General features: G+C 42.7%; 1 protein-coding gene across 1 annotated transcript in view; it reads left to right on the plus strand.

The window, feature by feature from the left end:
- Positions 1-462: 462 nt before the first annotated feature.
- The window catches only part of SUSD3 (sushi domain containing 3), a 51796-nt gene continuing 32208 nt past the window's right edge, over positions 463-20050 (plus strand). Inside the window, exon 1 of the mRNA XM_060766024.2 lies at positions 463-922. Within this exon, the coding sequence (XP_060622007.1) occupies positions 835-922 (88 nt within the window). The 5' untranslated portion in view covers positions 463-834. The remainder of the gene's footprint in view (positions 923-20050) is intronic.

Genomic DNA, 20050 nt, shown 5'->3' on the forward strand with positions numbered 1-20050 from the left:
GAAACTAAAGTCGACCAAAAACTGATTCATAACCCTTTTGGTATTAATGTTGGAGAAGTGGTCCCTGGTGGGGAAAAAAAGTTAAGAACCCCTACTTTAGAGTCTGGCGTGAAACCAAGAGCAGACTCCCATTTAGGTGCAGACTGGGAGACTCCGGGCACCCTGTAGCTGGCTGCCTTGAGGGCCTTCCTGCTGGACTTTGGCCCCAAGGGCTCCTCTGCCTCCGTAAGAGAGACAACAAAAACCCCTGGCTGGGTGGGTTTATGTGGCTCTTCTTCTCCTTTGGCGCCGAGGCGGGAAGCCGTCCAAGGGGCAGAGCGGAAGGGCGAAGGGCTTCTGGGTCGGAGCTTCCTTCTGTGGGGCGCCTGCCGCGGAGGGGGCGGAAAGGGGGGCAAGGACAGGGAGGGAGAGACGCTCCTTCCTCCTGCCTCTGCCCCCCTGCAGCTCAGGCGCGGAGGCGAGGCGGCGGAGGGAAGGAGGGCGGGCTCGTCGTCAGGTGCTCGCCAGCGCCGCCCTCCCTTCGCTGACAGAGGAAGAGGACGAGGAGGAGGAGGAGGAGGAGGAGGAGGAGGGCTCCAGCCAGGAGGCGGCAAGGTGCGAGGCAGAGCGGCGGGAGGCCGTCTAAGGGAGTTGAGGGGCTCCTTCCTGCTCGGGATCGCGCGGGCAGAGAAGGCGGCGGCGGAAGAGGAGGAGGAGGAGGAAGAAGAAGACGGGGAGGCCCCTGCCCCGGGGAAGTCGGGGGGGCTGCTGTCCGGGCCACCCTCCCACCCTCCCTCCCCTCCTGGGTCTCCGAGGGTCTCCGGGAGGCAGCCGGAGGGGGCGGGCGAGGGAGCCATGCAAACGGCCACCGCCTCCATCCTCGACGTTTCCCGGACGGTGGTGATCCGCGAGGAGGGCAACCCCGCTCGGAATAACTACACAGGTGAGTAGTGGCGGGAGAGAAGAGAAGTCTGGGCGGGGGTCGGCGCGGTTGGAGGCTCGGGGACGGGCTTGCGGGCAAGTGAGGCGCCGGGAGAGGAGGAGGAGGAGGAAGGACAGCCCCGCTGGAGCCTGCCTCGCTCCTTTGGGATCGAGAGAGAGAGAGAGAGAGAGAGAGAATAGTGTCTGATCCAGGGAAGTCATGCTACCCCTCTATTCTGCCTTGGTTAGACCACACCTGGAATATTGTGTCCAATTCTGGGCACCACAATTGAAGGGAGATATTGACAAGCTGGAATGTGTCCAGAGGAGGGCGACTAAAATGATCAAGGGTCTGGAGAACAAGCCCTATGAGGAGCGGCTCAAAGAGCTGGGCATGTTTAGCCTGAAGAAGAGAAGGCTGAGAGGAGACACGCTAGCCATGTATAAATATGTGAGAGGAAGTCAGAGGGAGGAGGGAGCAAGCTTGTTTTCTGCTGCCCTGGAGACTAGGACGCGGAACTACAAGAAAGGAGATTCCATCTGAATATTAGGAAGAACTTCCTGGCTGTAAGAGCTGTTCAGCAGTGGAACTCTCTGCCCCGGAATGTGGTGGAGGCTCCTTCTTTGGAAGCTTTTAAACGGAGGCTGGATGGCCATCTGTCGGGAGTGCTTTGAATGCAGTTTTCCTTTTTCTTGGCAGGGGGTTGGACTGGATGGCCCATGAGGTCTCTTCCAGGTCTAGGATTCTGTGATTCGATGAGTCTGCTTCGGGGGGCTTCCGGGCTGAGTTTCTGCTTAGCCCTGGCTGGGACCTTGGAGGGAGAGCAGCCTAAACCCGGCAAGTGAGCTGCGTGAAATCGATGCCTGCTCTTGGGCCCCGCTCTTTCAAAGAGAGGAAGAGAGAGAGAGAGAGAGAGAGTTGGTGTGCTACGGAGCGGGAAGAAGCGCCCTCGATGCCAGCCGGAGAGAGGGCTATGCTTGCCCCCCTCCGCCCCAAGCCCATCCTTCCAGGGGGGCAATTGCTGCAGCTGCCCTTCTAAGATCTTGCCGGTTGCCTCGTCTTTGGGGTTTTCTCAGAGATGTTCCCCTTATGCCCTTCCTTTCCCGACCAGCCTGCTTCCCGGGCTTCCTCTCCTTTGCCCCCCACAAGCCTTGGGTCCCAAGTCAAGCTGAGTTGGCGAGTTCGCCTGTGGTCAGTGCCCCCGGGAGGACCCGCGCCCACGCACGAGTCTGTAGTACATGAAAGGTATTAAGCTCCAATCCAGGCACTAAAATGAGGAATATAATGCCCATTTTAGAAACAAGATCCAAGTGGAGGGAGAGTCCCACTCCTGAGAGGAAAGGGGGATATCAATCCAATTGTCGGCTGGTAGTGAATTACGATCTCAAGAGCATCAGGGAGCAGCGCAGTATTTGCAAAGCAATCTCAAAATCTGAAGGCATTGAAAGTATCCTAGGTTTGCTCTTCTCTCATGGGGAAATCTCAGCTCCGACTGCTTCCCAAGTGGAAATCAGTTCCCTGCATTAAAGTATTTTTGTCTCTGTATGAGAGCTTTCTGTAGAAACCAGAGGAGAAAGGCTGGAGATATTTGGCATGTGCTACCCACACAGACTGCCTGAGTGCCTCATCGGATTGCATGCCAGAACATCTCTGTCCCAGGGTTTGTGTCTTTGCTCCAATATGATGTAGGTCTGGAGTTAATAAGTTTGGATTTAAACAAGGTGGGAAACCTGTGACCAGGCATGTGGGGGGGGGGGGGGGGGGGGGGGTTGAGGGGCTTCAGCCCCCCCCCCCAATTCTCGTGGTGGTTCGCGAAAAGGCCTTACTGGTGCATTATTTAAACTGTTATGTTTATTCATATCATGATCTGATCACCCTACTCAATATATCCCATATGCATGGGGGTATTGGTGTAATGATACAAAAGGTTTGCTAGGCTAGACCCTCTTTCACTCAGACTCAGCCCCCCCCTGAAACTCCCCCCCTGAAAAAAACTCAGCCCCCCCCCCCCAAATCGAAATCCTGGCTACGGGCCTGCCTGTGACCCTTCAAGTGTTGTGTGGCTTTAGTTCTCCTTAGATCCAGCTAGGATGGCCAAAGCTCAGAGGTGATGGGCATTCTAGTCTGTTGGGATCTGATCCACCAGTTTTTTTATCGTGCCAGAAGCAAATTGTGAATATACTGCAAGTCGCTTCTAGTGTGAGAGAATTGGCCATCTGCAAGGATGTTGCCCAAGAGACACCCAGATGTGTTATCATCCTGTGGGAGGCTTCTCTCATGGGAAGCTGGGGCTGACAGGTGGGAGCTTACCCTGTCTTGCGGATTTGAACTGCTCACTTTCAAATCTTCAGGTCAGCAGTTCAGCTGCACAAGGGCTTAACCCATTGTGCCATCACAGTGCCCTCCCCCACAAATGTACCTTTTCATGGCTATCTCATCCAGAGTTTTAACATTTTATGTTGTGCATTTGGCCCGCCCACTGTGTTTTATTTTTCATTATGTTATTTTGTACTGTTTATTTTACTTGATTGGTTTTTTATTTTATTGTAATGTTATTTTGTTGTTTATAGTTTATGTTGCTGTAATGTATCACTGGGCTTGACCTCATGTAAGCTGCTCTGAGTGCCCTTTGGGGAGATGGTGGTGGGGTATAAATAAAGATTATTATTATTATTATTATTATTATTATTATTAAAGTATACATTTTGTCAGGAAGCCAACCTTAGGTCTCCCAATGGTGAGAAGCAGCCCCTTTCATCTTTAACCTTGCATTGGTTTTGTGATTTAAATCATCTTCCTGTAGAAAAAAAATACTGGCTCATAATTCCTCCCATGGGTTTGCCATGGGGGCGGGGGGGGGGGGGGTGACTGGTATTACCACACTTTAGTCCCATGGCTATAAATGGAATGACTACTTTATAGTTTGTCAGACGAGCTTGGAAATCACAATCCCACCATGAGCCCACAATCCACACACCCCAGTCCTTGAATTCGAAATCTTCTTAATTTTGGTGAAACCTTTGGGTAATGCTTCCAAGTGATGGGGCAGCCCTAAAGGTGTTTCTCTGTGGCTTGACTGCACCTAGTATTTAGAGGTAAATTCCAATAACGCATGTGTTCCCAATAAAGGGAAAGTTACTACTTGAGGAGGGAAAGTGCAAAAGGTGTGTGATCCTCATTGCTGTGTTTCAAAACATTGGTTAGCAGCATGCTCTGTGTGCTTGATGTCTGGGGTAAGTGAGAGGGAAAGTTTATCTTCTCCACTTTCACCCATTGCCTTTCTGAAACACCTCTTGCCACTCTGCTAATAGCCCTAGGGTTGCTTGTGGTCCCTGGTGTTGCTTTTGTAGCCTTTGGAGACTCCTTAGATTGCTCCAAAAAGGTGAATTGCTTGTCCTGGGAACCTCTGGGGTAACCTCCACATTTTAAATAGGTTATAGGTGCTCCTTAATAAATAATAATTTATTATTCCCATAATAAATTATGACAAGTTCTTGGTGGCATGGAGATACCAATTCACCTTGGCTGTCTCCTGAGGAATCTATATAACAACCAAGTAGCAATAGTAAGAATAGACCACGGAACAACAGACTGGTTCAACATTGGGAAAGGCATACAACAGGGCTGTATACACTCTCAATCAGCCTATGCAACTTGTATTCAGAACACATTGTGCAACGTGCAGGGCTTGATGAATTCAAGGCTGGAGTTAAAATTGCTGGAAGAAATATTAACAACTTTAGATATGCAGATGATACCGATTTGATGGCTGAAAGCATAGAGGAGCTGAGGAGCCTTCTAACCAAGGTGAAAGAAGAAAGTGCAAAAGCTGGGTTGCAATTATTAAAGAAAATCAAGAATATGGCAGCCAGACTAATTGATAACGGCTGAATAGAGGGAGAAAACATGGAAGCAGTGACAGATTTTTTTATCTCTAGATGCAAAGATTACTGCAGATGCAGACTGCAGTCATGAAATCAGAACATGTTTACTTCTTGGAAGGAGAGCAGTGAGCAATCTCAATAAAATAGTGAAGAGTAGAGACATTACACTGGCAACAAAGATCTGCATAGTTAAAACAGTGATATTCCCATAGTAATCTATGGATGCGAGAGCTGGACCATTAAGGCTGAGTGAAGGAGGATAGATGCTTTTGAACTGTGGTGTTGGAGGAAAATTCTGACAGTATCTTGGACCACAAGAAGATCAAACCAGTCCATATTCCAAGAAATAAAGCTTGAATGCTCACTGGAGGGAAGGATATGAGAGGCAAAAATGAAGTACTTTGGCCACATGATGAGAAGACAGGAAAGCTTGAGGATGAGAATGATGCTGAGGAAAATGGAAGGAAAGGGGAAGAAAGGCTGACCAAGGACAAAAAAGATGGATGGTGTCCTTGAAGTGACTGGCTTGATCTTGAAAGAGCTGGAGGTGGCCACGGCCGACAGGGAGCTCTGGCGTGGGCTGGTCCATGAGGTCATGAAGTGTAAAAAACGTCTGAATGAATAAACAACAAAAGCTTCTTTCCGCTCCACAATATTGTAGCATAAAGACTATTGCTTTTTCAAACCAGACGTGGACCTCTCACCATCGCTTGTTGTCTACCAGTGCCCTAGAGGAAACAATAACATAAACAACCCTGACAGGCTTTTCCACCTTATAAAATTATCATCCCTTGCCATTGCTTACTGCTCAGCCATAATACTTACCTGGAAACTTTGCCCTATTCAACCCCCATAGACCAAGCAGAATTGTTGTGAGCCTCAGGTGGCTTGGAGGAGAAAAACCAAGCATGTCACCTTTAGCTCTTTGGAGAAAAAAAAGGATACAAATCTAACTAAGAAAACACAAGAAACCTGATATGCTTCCAAGTAGCAGGTCACATGTATTCTGCCCCCAAGTTAACTTTGCAGCTAAGCCTGTTAAGTGTCCAGAACAGATGCTGCCTGGTGCGTTTTAACAGAAGAAGCAAAGAAAGAGAACCTTGTTCTGACTTGCTGGTTTCACCTGAGTTGGAAGAGAGCTGAATGTGCATCCTTTGAAACAGACTAAAACGGCACCATTAACTTCCCCCTTGCTGCCGAATGAGACATTTTTCTTCCTTTAGAATTGTTACCATGAGGAGGGAAGTGATGTCAGCCGGGGTCAGGCAATAAGCTGGCTTCATGCGGGGAGAGGGTGCATATTGGTGAGGGCGCTTACCCTCTTCATTAATGGAATGTGCTTGCAGATGCGTTCTGCTGCTGAAAATAGGACAACAGCAGATACTGGAAATCAGCGATGAGCTCTTGTATGCTAAGCAGAAAAAGAAACGGGCATTATGGAGTAGCTCTGTGTTGAGAAATAGTGCACTTGTAGCAATAAACTTTATTTCTCACATCCTTTAGCTAAACTGGAGGATTGATTGCACTTTCAAAAGTCTGTAGCTGAGAAGAAAGGCCCACTGGGCAGTTCATGGAGAGGATGATAAAATGGACCATTTCTTAGCTTTATTGTTATTTGAAATGCTAAGTGGAATGCCAGGTTTGCACCATATGTTATAACCAATGGAGAAAGTTGGCAGTCTCTATATGTGTGTATGTATTTGTGTGCACACACCCACACAAATCTAGCAACTAACTGTTTCACTGTTTTCAGCTGTAATGTTATAATTTAAACCAAAGGAACTCCTTTGCAGATGACTCCCTTTCTGCATCCGGTGGTGCAATGGGTTAAACCAGGTATCCTCAAACTGCGGCTTTCCAGCTGTTTCAGCTCCAACTCCCAGAATTCCTGACCATTCAGCAAGCTGGTCAGGGCTTCTGGGAGTTGGAGGACAAAACAACTGGAGGGCCGCAGTTTGAGGATGCCTGGGTTAAACCCTTGTGCTGGCAGGACTGGTCGACTGACAGGTTGATGGTTTGAATTCAGGGAGCGGGTTGAGCTCACTCTGTTAGCTCCAGCACCACATGGAGGGACATGAGAGAAGCCTCCCACAGGATGGCAAAACATTAATCATCTGGGCATCCCCTGGGCAACATCCTTGCAGAAAGCTAATTCTCTCACACCAGAAGAGACTTGCAGTTTCTCAAGTTGCTTCTGACATGAGAAAAAAAACTTTCTATTTCAGACAAAGAAGTTGTTCTTGTTTTTTTTTAAAAAAAAATACCCAGTGCTAGAAGTAGAACTCCCCACACAGACAATAAAAAAAGAAATCTAAGATTTGAACATTCCCTAAAAAAGAAAAAATAGCCCACTGAGAACCAAGCATGCTCAGTGTCAATGGGATGCCGGTGTTAGAGAAGGAAAGAGAGTAGGGGAAGGAGAAATGGTATAAAGTGCCATAGAAGATTAGAGCAGCAAACCTGCTGAAATGTTTCATTGAAAGTTCCATTTGTTATTTCATAGCAGCTTTTTAGCAGCTGGCTTTTGTAACTGATGGTTGCAAGGATTCATTTCTGTTGGCATAATTGTATTGAAAAACTGTCAAGACTCTATTCAGATGAAAAGCAATGGGGAAATGGAGAGGGCAAGATTGACATAGCGGAGCTAAGAAACTGCCTGCTGGTTACTTAGCACTTGTAATATACCACCCACTGGCCACAGGCTTTTGCAAAGCCACAGTTGTATCTAAATGTATTAATTAAAGATTAAAAAGTGAAAAGGACATTTATAAGAACCTGATGGTGTTACAAATGTGATATGTCTAGAAATTTTAACATTATTTTTCAGCCCTGGGAAATGTGAAGCACGTGCCTGTTTTCTGTTCTTACATCCACTGACCAGATTTCTGTAGTAAAAGCTGTCCCCTTCAATATGTTGTCAGAGCAGCTTTCCCGAGTGCTCATCGTATGTTTTGTGGCAGTGCTATTAGAAATGTAATCTACTTTACTCACATAAAGCCTGATTCTGTGGGCTTTACTTGACTATTTATGGTTCCATAATGGACCACCAAGGGAGTTGCACACTAAGAACGGACTGTTCAAGGATGGCTGCTTCCCTGAATTCATCTGGATTATCAGTAAAGGCTACCGGGAGGTTAACAGTTCAACTTGTTGAGGTTTCACTTGCTTAATCACACCCCTTTTCCCTTCTGCATTCATGAAACAATTTTAAATGTCCAGAAAATGTCATGTAAGGGGCATTAATAGCCCTTATGGTCTGTTCCAGCTCTATGATTCTGTAACAAGATCCAGTGGTGATTGGGAGAAATGACTGGTTTGAGATGGTTTTTAGCAATTTGATTTTAAATTGGCTACAACTGATTTTAATGTTTGTGTATATTTATAGTTTGTTTTATTCTGGCATTGAATGTTTGCACATATTTATCTTGTGCTCTGCCCTGAGCCCCCTTCTGGTTGAGAAGGGTGGAATATAAATGCTTTAAATAACAACGACAACAACAACAACAACACACCATCCCAGTGATACATTTGACACAATTGTGGTTAAGAAAAAGTAACACTTTCCATTGTGCCTTCTTTACAGCATGAACCATGCTTCCAGGTGCATGACTGTACTTGTTAACAAGCCGCACCAAGGATGAATACCTTGTTTTAAATAGAAGATAGAAACTTGTTCTTCTTGAACAACAGTGGGGTTCAAGCCCCTTGTTGGCAGCTGGTACCCTTCTAAATATTGCCTCCTGTATGTCTTCCTTTTCCTTTAAGTACCATTTATAACAACATGGAAGCCAACAAAAAGGGTGACTAGAACTAATAATAGAATACCTGCATCTAGGGATGTTATAGCCAAGCTGGAAGGCTTCATTACAATTGTATTCTGGGTTTTGTGTCTTGTTCTGCTGTTTTGTTTATTCTGTGAAGAATACTTGTTTGTTTGTGTACTGTGTCCTAGCACACAGACCTTTGCACAATATTCATCACAGTTTGGAAGTATGCATTAAAAAGCTAGAGTGATGCAAGGTTGCTCTACTGATGCAATGGCTTCTCTCTGGCAGGGTTGGGAGAAGCAATGTGAGTTCACTGGAAGAAGAACTGGAAAAAAATCCAGAAAGCATTTGGCTCCTTTAAAAATGCAATCCGATTCAGTCTGTTTGGCTTAATGTAGAAATTATTTTATTGGAAGATTTGTAATAATATAAAGAGAGTTTTCTATACTTGTCTTCTATTTAACAACAAAAATTACTAACTATATTGTTGAGAGGGGAATTGCACATGCACATAACATATACCTCATTTATAGTTCAGTAATTTCAGTTTCATTAACTTACTCTGTGTGCTACTTATCCGTTTCACTTCAAGTTGTGAGAAATCTCATTCGACAAAACTAGAACATTCTGTGCCACTAAATGATGGATTGCATTACCACAACCCAGGCAACTCGGATAGGTGTGTGTGTGTGTGCACATGTGCATGCAGTGGGGAATTTTCCATGAAAAAAATATAATATTAAAAGAAGTTTATGTGGAATAGTTATCACCACACTCTCTGAGTGTAAAGAGTCCCTGGTGGCACAATGAGTTAAAACCTTAATCCGGCAGGACTGCTGACCAATAGGTTGGCGGTCCAAATCTGGGGAGCAGAGTGAGCTCCCATCTGTCAGCTCCAGCTTCCCATCTGGGGACATGAGAGAAACTTCCCACAGGATAGTAAAACATCCGGGCGTCCCCTGGGCAACATCCTTGCAGATGGCCAATTCTCTCACACCAGAAGCAATTTGCAGTTTCTCAAGTCGCTCCTGACATGAAAAAAAAACCCTCTGAGCATGAGGTCAACTTTCCTCATTCCTACTCAGTTAAACATTCACAATCTGTCCTAGAGGCTGGGGAAACTCTCTGGAGAGGGCTTTATCACAGGACACAGACTTTGAGGATGGAAGGGGAGAAAGTCCAAGTTAAACATCCCTTATCCATAATTCTGAAATACTCCAAAATTGTCCACATAGGATGAGATAGTGACACCTTCGCTTTCTGATGTTTCAGTTTACACGAACTTAATGAAAATATTGTGAATACAATTATCTTGAGGGTATGTGCATCAGGTGTATAGGAAATATCAATGAATTCCATATTTAGACTTCGGTCATATCTCCAAGATATTTTATTTTTCATGAATATGCAAACACATGTTTTCCAAATCCAAATTATCTATGGTTCAAAGAATTTAGGATAAGGAATACTCCACCTGTACTAGTAGATAACTTCCAGTGTAACACTGGATCCAGGCCAAAGTGCTCAGGGACTATTTTATTCTACGCACAATGATCCAAAAAACTGAAAATACATTCTGCTTCACCATTTTTGTCATGTTGACACCTCTGCTTAGTGCAGGAGCTACTGTACAGAATGTATGTGTTCAGGAAACACATTTATATATTAGCTTGAGTGTTATACCCAACACTCAAAGACGGAATATATGAGACACAAGAGGTTTTAAAATATTTGTTTTCTTCTCCCTAAGAATGAAACCATGTGAAAATGTTTTACCATATGTTGATGAAAATTTGGTCACAGGGGCCAGATCCAACTTTGGGCTGCCACTTTGCTACTTCTGATTTGTATGCTGTTTGATTTTGCCAGTACTTCTAGGGTTGCCAGTACCTCTAGGGTATGTGGAAGATGGATATGCACTCTAAACAGCATAAGAAGGCCAACACAGTGGCGCTTTTTTGTTTTGTATACGTTTTTTATGTTGTGTGCTATAATTTCACTTCTTTTTAGTATTATTGACACCCTTCATTTATGATTAGGAATTTTCAAAATTCTGATAATTTTACAAAATGTATTATGCGAGAAATTACTATTTGTGCCACAAATGGCACATAGTGATTTTATTTTGCCTCTTCCTCTTCCGAAAACTATTTATACATAATGGAATAATTTTTTAAAAATCTTAGGAAATTTAATTATAGTGATTGATATTCATACTGAAATTATTTGACTGTGTAATAGGAATTTCACATATATAATATTATTTTCTAACTAGAGCCTAAAACACTAAAGTCTAAGGAGCTTGGGCAGGGTCCTAGGTAGGCAGGGGAGGACAGTCAATCACCATCTTCCTTGCTTTGTAGGGTCCTATCACATGACACTGTTATAGTGCTATTATTCTGTTTTAACATCCATGTCAACATAGTATTTAATCTTGGGATTTGCAGTTTAGGGAGCAATATTTCAAATTCTCAGCCAGAGGGCTCTAGCACCTCAACAAGATGTAAACTACAATATTCCATAGGCTGCAGTCATGACATTTGAAGTGGAATAATAGTGCTATGAGGTCAGTGTGATAATATCCTAAGGCAGTGAAAACATCAGTACTCTGACTTACTTTTCCTTCCAGATTGGCTGTTTTATTCATCTTCATCTGTTTCCACAAAGGTCAGCCATGCTACATCAAGCAAAGAGTTGCTTTTGTTCCAACTATTTCTAACCCTAGTGTGGATTAGAAATAGACACGTGTTTTCCTTTCACCTCTCTAGTATTAAAAAAAAAGACAAATCTCTGTTTGAAGAGTTGGTAAAGGGCAGCCCTTTGAAGTCTTCCTTTATGTCTGGTCTGAGTCCACTTTAAAGATCAAAACACACTTAAAGGAGATCAGGAACCTTGAAGCTGTCCATTAACAGTACCATGGATTCTAGACTGAGCAAGCGGACAGCTTACGTAGCCAGTCCTCCACACTATGTTTTGATGCACAGGTATGTCTCAGTTAATGCAGTAGATTTGTTCCTGGGCATTACTGCCTTAAGAAAAACAAACAAAAAAATTGAACAAGAGGCAGAAAAAAAGTTGGAAGAATTGCAATGGTACATGGCAAAAAAGAAGAGCAGTTTCAGCAGTTGTCATTGTTTTTTTAAAACAAACTAACAAACAAAAACAGAGTCTTCTAAGGAGCACCTGAAAACTTCTTCCAAAGTGCATCCAGGGGTGACATTTGGTTTCACCAGCTTCCATTTCCAATTTCAAAACTTGTATATTGGTTGAGCTTGAGTTGGTTTATTTATGGCCCAATTTTCTCTTTGTTTTGCTGTTTACTCATACTCAGTAAGGAATTCTGGGGCATCCACTGTTTATTTGCCTGTTATAGGCAAACATATACTGCTACAGTAGCATTGCCTGCAGTAGGATCCTGTTCTCTCCCATCTCCCTTTGTTTATTGCAAACATATTACTGCAACTTGACAGTGAAAATCTCTGTTTCTTCAGTCTTCCTTTACCAGTCTCATGATGCTGTGGATGCTTAAAAACTGCCAGACAGAGAACAAAGATGAAAAGAAGGGAAGCAGAGCAAGTCTGCAGAGCTTTTGTAAAAAAAATGCTGCCAGATACTTTAAGTGAGCTATGCCTGCATTGCATTTTGATTTATGTTATAGTATTTCTTACTGGATTTGTATCTGAAGAGTCTGTGGGGTGTAGTGGTTTGAGCACTCTAGACACCAGAGTTTGAATCCACACTAGTCAATTAACCCACTAGATAACATTGGGCAAGTCATACCCTCTCAGCCTCAGAGGAAGGAAATCACCCCACCCCCAAATCTTTCAACTAAAACTCCATGGTAGGATTACTTTAATGTTGCAATAAGACAGAAATGACTTGAAGGCAAAACAACAATAATGCATGTTTCCTTTCCTCTTTTTCATTGATATGGTTCCTAGTTTTGGGGAAATCAGCCAATTGACACCAACTACTCTTCTGTCCCTTTATTTGCCATGTTTCACCCCCTCCTTTACCACAGATGTGCTGCTCTTCTTACTTGATCTTGCCAACACCTCCATTTACTGCCAAAAATCAAAATTAAAGCCCTCCAAAAGACTTCTGTGCAACATCATCCCCCAAGATCATTTAAGTAAAAAAGTCACAGCATCAAACACATGAAATCCAAAAGACAGGTCTGTGATGAAAACAAACAAACAAACAAACTTTTTTCAATAACTATTTTGAGAAGTAGATGGTGCTGAATTCAGGGAAAAAGCCAATAAAAATGTGCATATTGTTCTTTAACAATTTTCATTACTGATTTCATTCAGTCACATCTTCCAACATAGAAACAGCAAAGCAAATTGTGAAAATACATAATGGTAAAACACACCTGAGATCATTTTTGGATTTAGAATGCCAAATACCTTTAAAACTAGCATACTTTTAAAGAAGTTTTATGACCCTTCATTTTGCATGCTTATGAAAACTGTCATCATCTGTAAAAAAAAAAAAAAATCAAGAACCCGAAAGATATTGCTTTGTCAGAGATCTAGCTTCTTTTATTGTTCTTTTGGTTTTATTCACAACAGATTCAAACCCTGCAGTGGTCATAAAAAACAAGAGAATCTTAATTCCCTAATCACTCTTTAATTCTGCAGTAACAATGGATTGCCTTTTTATTACTCAGCCAGACCAGAGGCCTGAGGTAAAAGTGGAGAAAGTAATTTGACAGGGAAGCTATTAGTTACTCCCAGAAAGAAACACAACCATCTTGGATAGAATACTAATGGTCATTGGAGTCTGAATTGAAGAAGTGAAATGATCCCTTGAAGACTTACCTAGTCCAAACATCCTGTTTCTCACAAGGGAGCCAGATTAATATCTATTGGAATGGACTTCCATCTACCCAAATTCACATTATGAAAATGCCTGCAAGGTGCCACAGCATCTTTTATATTTCTGCTGCAATATACTAGCACAACTTTCTATTTGGAAACAAATCCTTGTTGGGAAGCCATAATATCAACATCCTCCCACTTGTGCACCACAATCTCCTGGTATATAGGGGTCTGTTGTCTCCCAATGATGGTTACTGCTGACGTTATTTTGGCATTTTGCATTTACCCATAGAAATAGAACTCAAGTCAGTTTCTGACATTAAATGAAGCTCTTCAAGTATATAAGCTACTGTTAATAGACTATACAGAAGAGTTACAAAGGACCACATTTTCAATGAATTTGATGAATTTATGGCTGGTTCTAGATACTTTTGTGTCTGGCATAATATGGACCAGACAAGGTATACAGAAGCTGGCTACACTTCTATCAGACTTCAGGACAACAGGCAGGTTGAGGCACACACAGAATTTGCATGACATGCACAGCTTCTGCTTTCTAGTAACAGTGCCACATCTGCCCACACTTTTCACCATCTGTCACCTGCTTTATTCAGCTTAATGGCGAATCCTGTCTTACAGCCTCATCACATGGGGTAAAATCAGCATCCTACAATGCTGCCACCCCAATTCACACACGGGGCCCCATGCCTCCCATCAGACAATACAGACTAACTTCTGGTGGGGCTCCATGAGTAAACTGATGCTGCACCACCAACCAGGACCCTGCCCATATTTTGTAAGAAACAGCAGGGCTACCCTGGGTACAACCTGCACAGTGACACTTCCCCACGTGTGATGAGGAAGTGTCAGCTGCTTGCCGGCAGGGGTGCGAGTCACTGGGATTGTCCCACTGCCCTCATGATTTACCACAGAGGCTGGTGAATCACAACACTGGACCTCATCCATGTGATGAGGTCCCTGGTCTCATCTGAGTTGATTTTTTCACCATATTTTGCATAGATTACAGTAGGGAAATCCTGTTTATTCAGTGGGTATTTCAACTTAGGGAAAACCTGACTTCCTTCGCACCTGAATTCACTTCCTAGGAGACAAAACATACACTTACTTCTTTCTGCCATATATTGAGGGGTAATTGGGAAAAGTGTCATTTGATTTCCATTACTCATCATTTGGGCTCTTTTGCACATCATGTCATTTCTCATTGCGATTCCTCTATACCTGATACTTTCCAGACTGATGAGTCAACAAGACTTTACTGAAAAGTACTGAATTTGGAAATTATATTAACTGTGTTCTTTGTGATAGTCATGTTCTCTTTTATTTTTAGGAATGTCTAAAAAAAGTGTGAGAAAGAAAGAAGAATGAATACTTGAAAGCAAGACTGAGGCAAAGACATCTCTATTCATTAGGCTGAATGTACCTGAAGGCTTTGAGCTGTCTTTACTACTGCTGAGGGCTGGTCCTATCATTAGGCAAAGAGAGGTGCCTGTTTCAGGTAGCAAATTTTGGATGTCAAGAAAGGGCAACAAATTATGAAATTGCTTACATTAGTATTAGTATTAGTGCCATCTTAAAATGCTTATTATCCCCCCCCCCCCCCCCCATTACATGATCTCTCAAGCATACCCAGATTCTCTCTGGTAGAAAGAAATGTTTTTTATGGTTAATGTGTCTTCAGACAAGGAACATGGTCAATGTACCCTTAAAAACAGCAGCAGCAGCATGTGGATTTTGACTTTATTAGGATCCTGATAAGTGGTTGCAGAATCAGGCACCTGGGCAGAGATGCATTGGGTAGGTTAGAGGCCTAAGGCAAAACCACAAATAAACAAAGATTCCCCCAGGCACTAACAAGCCACACCTAAAAACTGCCAGGCCATCAAATGCTAATCAAGGTGGCGAATTGAAACATTCACACCTAGCTCCAACAGACAAGAGTTCATTTTCCTACCTTGCACATTCCACAGATATATATATATATATATAGACCTCACAACCCCTGAGGATGTTTGCCATAGATGCAGGTGAAACGTCAGGAGAGAATGCTTTTAGAACATGGCCATACAGCCCAAAAAACCTACAACAACCCACAAATGAACCAATTAATAAGACTAGGCAGATACTTCACACCAGTTACCCCAAGCCGATTTACTATCTGGTCACCTTGTTTGACGTTTCCATTTGCTTTCCGGCTCTAAGTCACCCTTGATTCACAATCTCTTAGGCATCTCTCCAACTTGGGCAGTTGAGAAAAGGTCTCGGTTCAGTTGTTACCTGAATCCTTTTTCATCTCTCTTCTTTCTCCTACAACGCCACCCAAAGTAGATACTTGCAGCCTTACTTCCATTTTGCAGCTTATGCTTCCTAGCTCCCTTCTCTTTGAACTAGCTAACTATTCAGGGTTCTTTTCTTGCTCCTTGCCACACCTCACTGTAGAAGCTTTCACTGGGATCAGCAGCTGGTTCTCCTTCCCTTCTGAGGCCAGGGAGCTTGGAGCAGGCAAGGAGTGCTCTCTGCTGAGTCCTATTTTTCCACAGAGGGAAATAGACGCTTTTCAATTTTTTGGACTCATTTGTCAAAAGAATTGGAATGATTTGGGGTACTAAGTACACACCTTTACTTGAGAGTAGCAAAAAGTCTTGGGCTAGCCTCTTACCTGTTATGGCTAAATCCCCCAAGAGGCTTGACTTGTACAGGAAGAGGCAAGTGAGACATGAAAGGGGACATTTAGAGAGGGACCACAAGTCCACTCTGTGTTTTGACTTCATCAGGGATTATACAGATATTATCTCAATGTGGATTGGTGGAGATATATAGTCCATGCTTGTGAAGACAATCATGCTTTGTGGATGTTTTTTCTCCAGTGGGGCTTGCACACAGTGGGGCTTCCCACCAGAAGCCACAGAATTTTTGTACACACTGGGTTCAACCACTCATGAAGTCTTGGTAAAATCTTTTTTCAGACTATAACTCCCAGCACGCTTATGCTGGCTGTGAATTTTGGGAGTTCCAGTCCAAGCGGTACCTTTTCAGATTAGATCATTGTTGGGGTGACCAAAGGGACATTTGTCTAACCAAAGCCATATGTTTCTTGGTGCTGTATCCTTTAGGTGCTCAAATATGCTGTATGATGAAAGCTGACATATGCCTGAAAGGGTTTCTCACTTCTCTGCTCACAACACCATTATAATGCTGGTTCTATTTTAACTGTCCTGGCTGCATCTCTTGGTGTCCAGGTGTTTGTATCTCAGTAAAGTAACTCAACTGTCTGACTGAGAATGCCAAATACCTCTCTGTAAACTAAAAATCCATAGAAATGAAGCCACAGTAAAGTAGTAATAGAGTTTTGCAATTTTGTAGTGTGAAAGGACCCTTTAAAATAGTGTTTCTCAACCTGGGGGTTGGGACCCTTGGTGGTCATGAGGGGACTGTCAGATAGGTCGCCAAAGACTATCAGAAAACACAGTATTTTCTGTTGGTCATGGGGGTTCTATGTGGGACGTTAGGCCTAATTCTATCATTACTGGGGTTCAAAATGCTTTTTGATTGTAGGTGAACTATAAATCCCAGTAACTACAACTCCCAAATGTCAAGGTCTATTTCCCCCCAAACTCCACCGGTGTTCACATTTGGGCATATTGAGTATTTGTGCCAAGTTTGGTCCAAATCCATCATTGTTGGAGTCCAAAGTGCTCTCTGGATGTAGGTGAACTACAATTTGAAAACTCAAAGTCAATGCCCACCAATCCCTTCCAGTATTTTCTGTTGGTCATGGGAGTTCTGTGTGGTGAGTTTGTTTCAATTCCATCATTGGTGCAGTCCAGAATGCTCTTTGGTTGTTGGTTAATTATAAATCCCAACAACTACAACTCCCAAATGAGAAAATTACCTCTCCCCAACCCCACCTGTATTCAAATGTGGGAGTATCAGATATCTGTGTGTTTTCATTCATCCAGTGAATGAAAATACATACTGCATATCAGATATTTACATTAAAATTCATAACAGTAGCAAAATTACAGTTATGAAATAGCAACAAAAATAATTTTATGGTTGGGGATCACAATAACATTATTATTATTTTATTATTATTAACTTTATTTGTACCCCGCTAGCATCTCCCGAAGGACTCGATGCGGCTTACACAGGCCGGAGCCTCAAAAACACAATACAGTAAAAACATAAAGCAACAATAGTAAACAAAGCAAATCAAATAGTTAAGCAAAATAACAAACAACAGTAACAATACATCAAGACACTTTAAAACTGGGCCGGCCAGCGCAATGGGGTACAGGGTTAAAAGTGCTGGAGTGGCGGGAGGGACATAAGATTAAAAAATAGTGCAGTGTGCAGTAATATTAATTGTACTAAAGTGCTTCTAGGGCTTGGGATGGGGAATTCCTAATCTGAGAAGGCACATCGGAACAGCCAAGTTTTTAGGTTCTATTGAGGAAGTGTATTAAAGGGTCGCGGCATTAGGAAGGCTGAGAAACACTGTTTTAAAAGCAATATGCTGGAGATAATGTGAAGTTTTGGATAAGTTTCAGTTGTGTTCAATCTGTGACTGCCTCTACAGCCATGGACATCAAACAGTAAAATGTATGCATATGTAAATGGAAAAAGAAAAAGGACCGATTAAAGGCCTGTGGTGGAGAACCTCAGTGGTTTTTGCATGCATAGATAAGGGATTCTAACCTGTGATTTCTGTCTGACTTCTGGCTTTGAGAAGACTTCAGCAGGCACAGAAATGCCTTTTAGATCCTCCTTTCCTTCTGATGAAATTATCCATCTTGACATTAAACATGCATTCTGATTTTGTTGTACTGAGCAAGTAATCAAATCAGATTCTTGTTTGTCTCTGTTTCCTAGGCAGATGTGCTGCTATTGATTGAAAAGGTCAGGGACAGTTCGCTTTGCTACAGGAAATCGAGGCAAGAGAAAGTCTGTTAGAACTAATCTGTCGCATTTCACTTTGCCTTTCATTTCATTACAGTGATAAACAAGCTTAACCTGCTCTTGATACCGGTCAGCCTCCCCTAATTCCCCTCATTCAGGAGAGGAAAGACTTGCACTTTAATCATTTGTGAGACACGTGAAACCTTCCCAGTTATGTTAGTGAGTCATTTCTGCTTTGCCAAACAAGAGGTATTGCATGTTAATAAGACTTACATGCACAGATAGATGAATTGGCCACATCATGAGGAGACAGGAAAGCCTAGAGAAGACAATTATGCTGGGGAAAGTGGAAGGCAAAAGGAAGAGGGGCCGACCAAGGGCAAGATGGATGGATGGCATCCTTGAAGTGACTGGACTGACCTTGAAGGAGCTGGGGTGGTGACGGCCGACAGGGAGCTCTGGCGTGTGCTGGTCCATGAGGTCACGAAGAGTCGGAGACGACTGAACGAATGAACAACAACATAGATGAATTATTCCCATTGCTATGATTTCTTGAATTGTTGTTTTCCATCTTGTTTTGGATCCTAGCATAATTATGCTTAAAGGTTAAAGACATCTTCTGGCATAATTATTTCTTGCTGCAGATTTAAAGCAGAGACTGAGTTTATTTTTCTATCCTGATTGAGATTTGAGGAAGCTTAAAACAAAACACTTTTATACCATGCATGTCCCTTAATGGAAGGATGAGGGGGTGGCTAGAAGGATAGATGTATGGATAGATGGATATTCTCTCTTAAGTGAAAAAAAATCCATTATCTTTGGAATGAGAAATAGGATGGTAGGTGTTTAATTGTGCAAAATTGCTCACTGAATAAAGAAAAACCTAACTATATTATAATTCATTTGCACAGTGATTGCATATGTATATAGAACCATACATATGCAATTACATATAGGTTGATAGTGGGATGCAGCAATTAAAATCTCACCCCAGATGTATGGATCAGATGTATTCATTTGGAGACTCTAGGTAGGATACCAGATCCTGTCTAATTTTGGAAGCCAATCAGAGCCAGCCCTAATTAGTACTTGGATGGGAGGCCGCCAATGATTATCAGGTGCTGTAGGTTATATTTCACAAGAAAATAATGGCAAATCATCTGTGTCTAAGAAAATCCTAGGAAATTCATATGGAGGCCGTAAGTTGACATGCGACTTGAAGACACACTCACACACACGTATGAACACAAACACACAAATAGAATAAGAGAGCATGCATATATTTCTTCCCCAGCCTTGTCCACATGCATTGGATGTACAGTCTTCATATGAACACTGCTAGTATCAATCTCTTTCCCCACTAAATCTTCCCAAGACCTCCATACATACATAGTATTTAACCAGTCAAACTATCCCAGCTTAAGATGTTGTGTTTATAGACTAGTGTGGGGATCGTATGATTCTACAGCTGCTGTTGAATTGCAACTCCCAGAAGCCCTATCCTAGCCAGTGATAGCACTGTGATTTTACATTTCTGTTTGATAAAAAGAGGGTGAATTTGGGTGACCCATGGAGTTTCCATTTGAAAAAAGAAAAAAAAGGAGAAAGCGACTTTGTCAATCTCCCAAAGGCAATTAGAAAAGCTCAGAGATTTATGGGGGTGAAGAAGCTTGGAAGACTCTGATAAGACATTTCTTTCTTACTAATACCAATAAATTAGAGGGGGAAAAAACTTTTGATGTACAAACCAGGTAAAGA

The sequence above is a fragment of the Anolis sagrei genome, chromosome 2, assembly GCF_037176765.1.
Source record: "Anolis sagrei isolate rAnoSag1 chromosome 2, rAnoSag1.mat, whole genome shotgun sequence".
NCBI classification, from domain to species: domain Eukaryota; kingdom Metazoa; phylum Chordata; class Lepidosauria; order Squamata; family Dactyloidae; genus Anolis; species Anolis sagrei.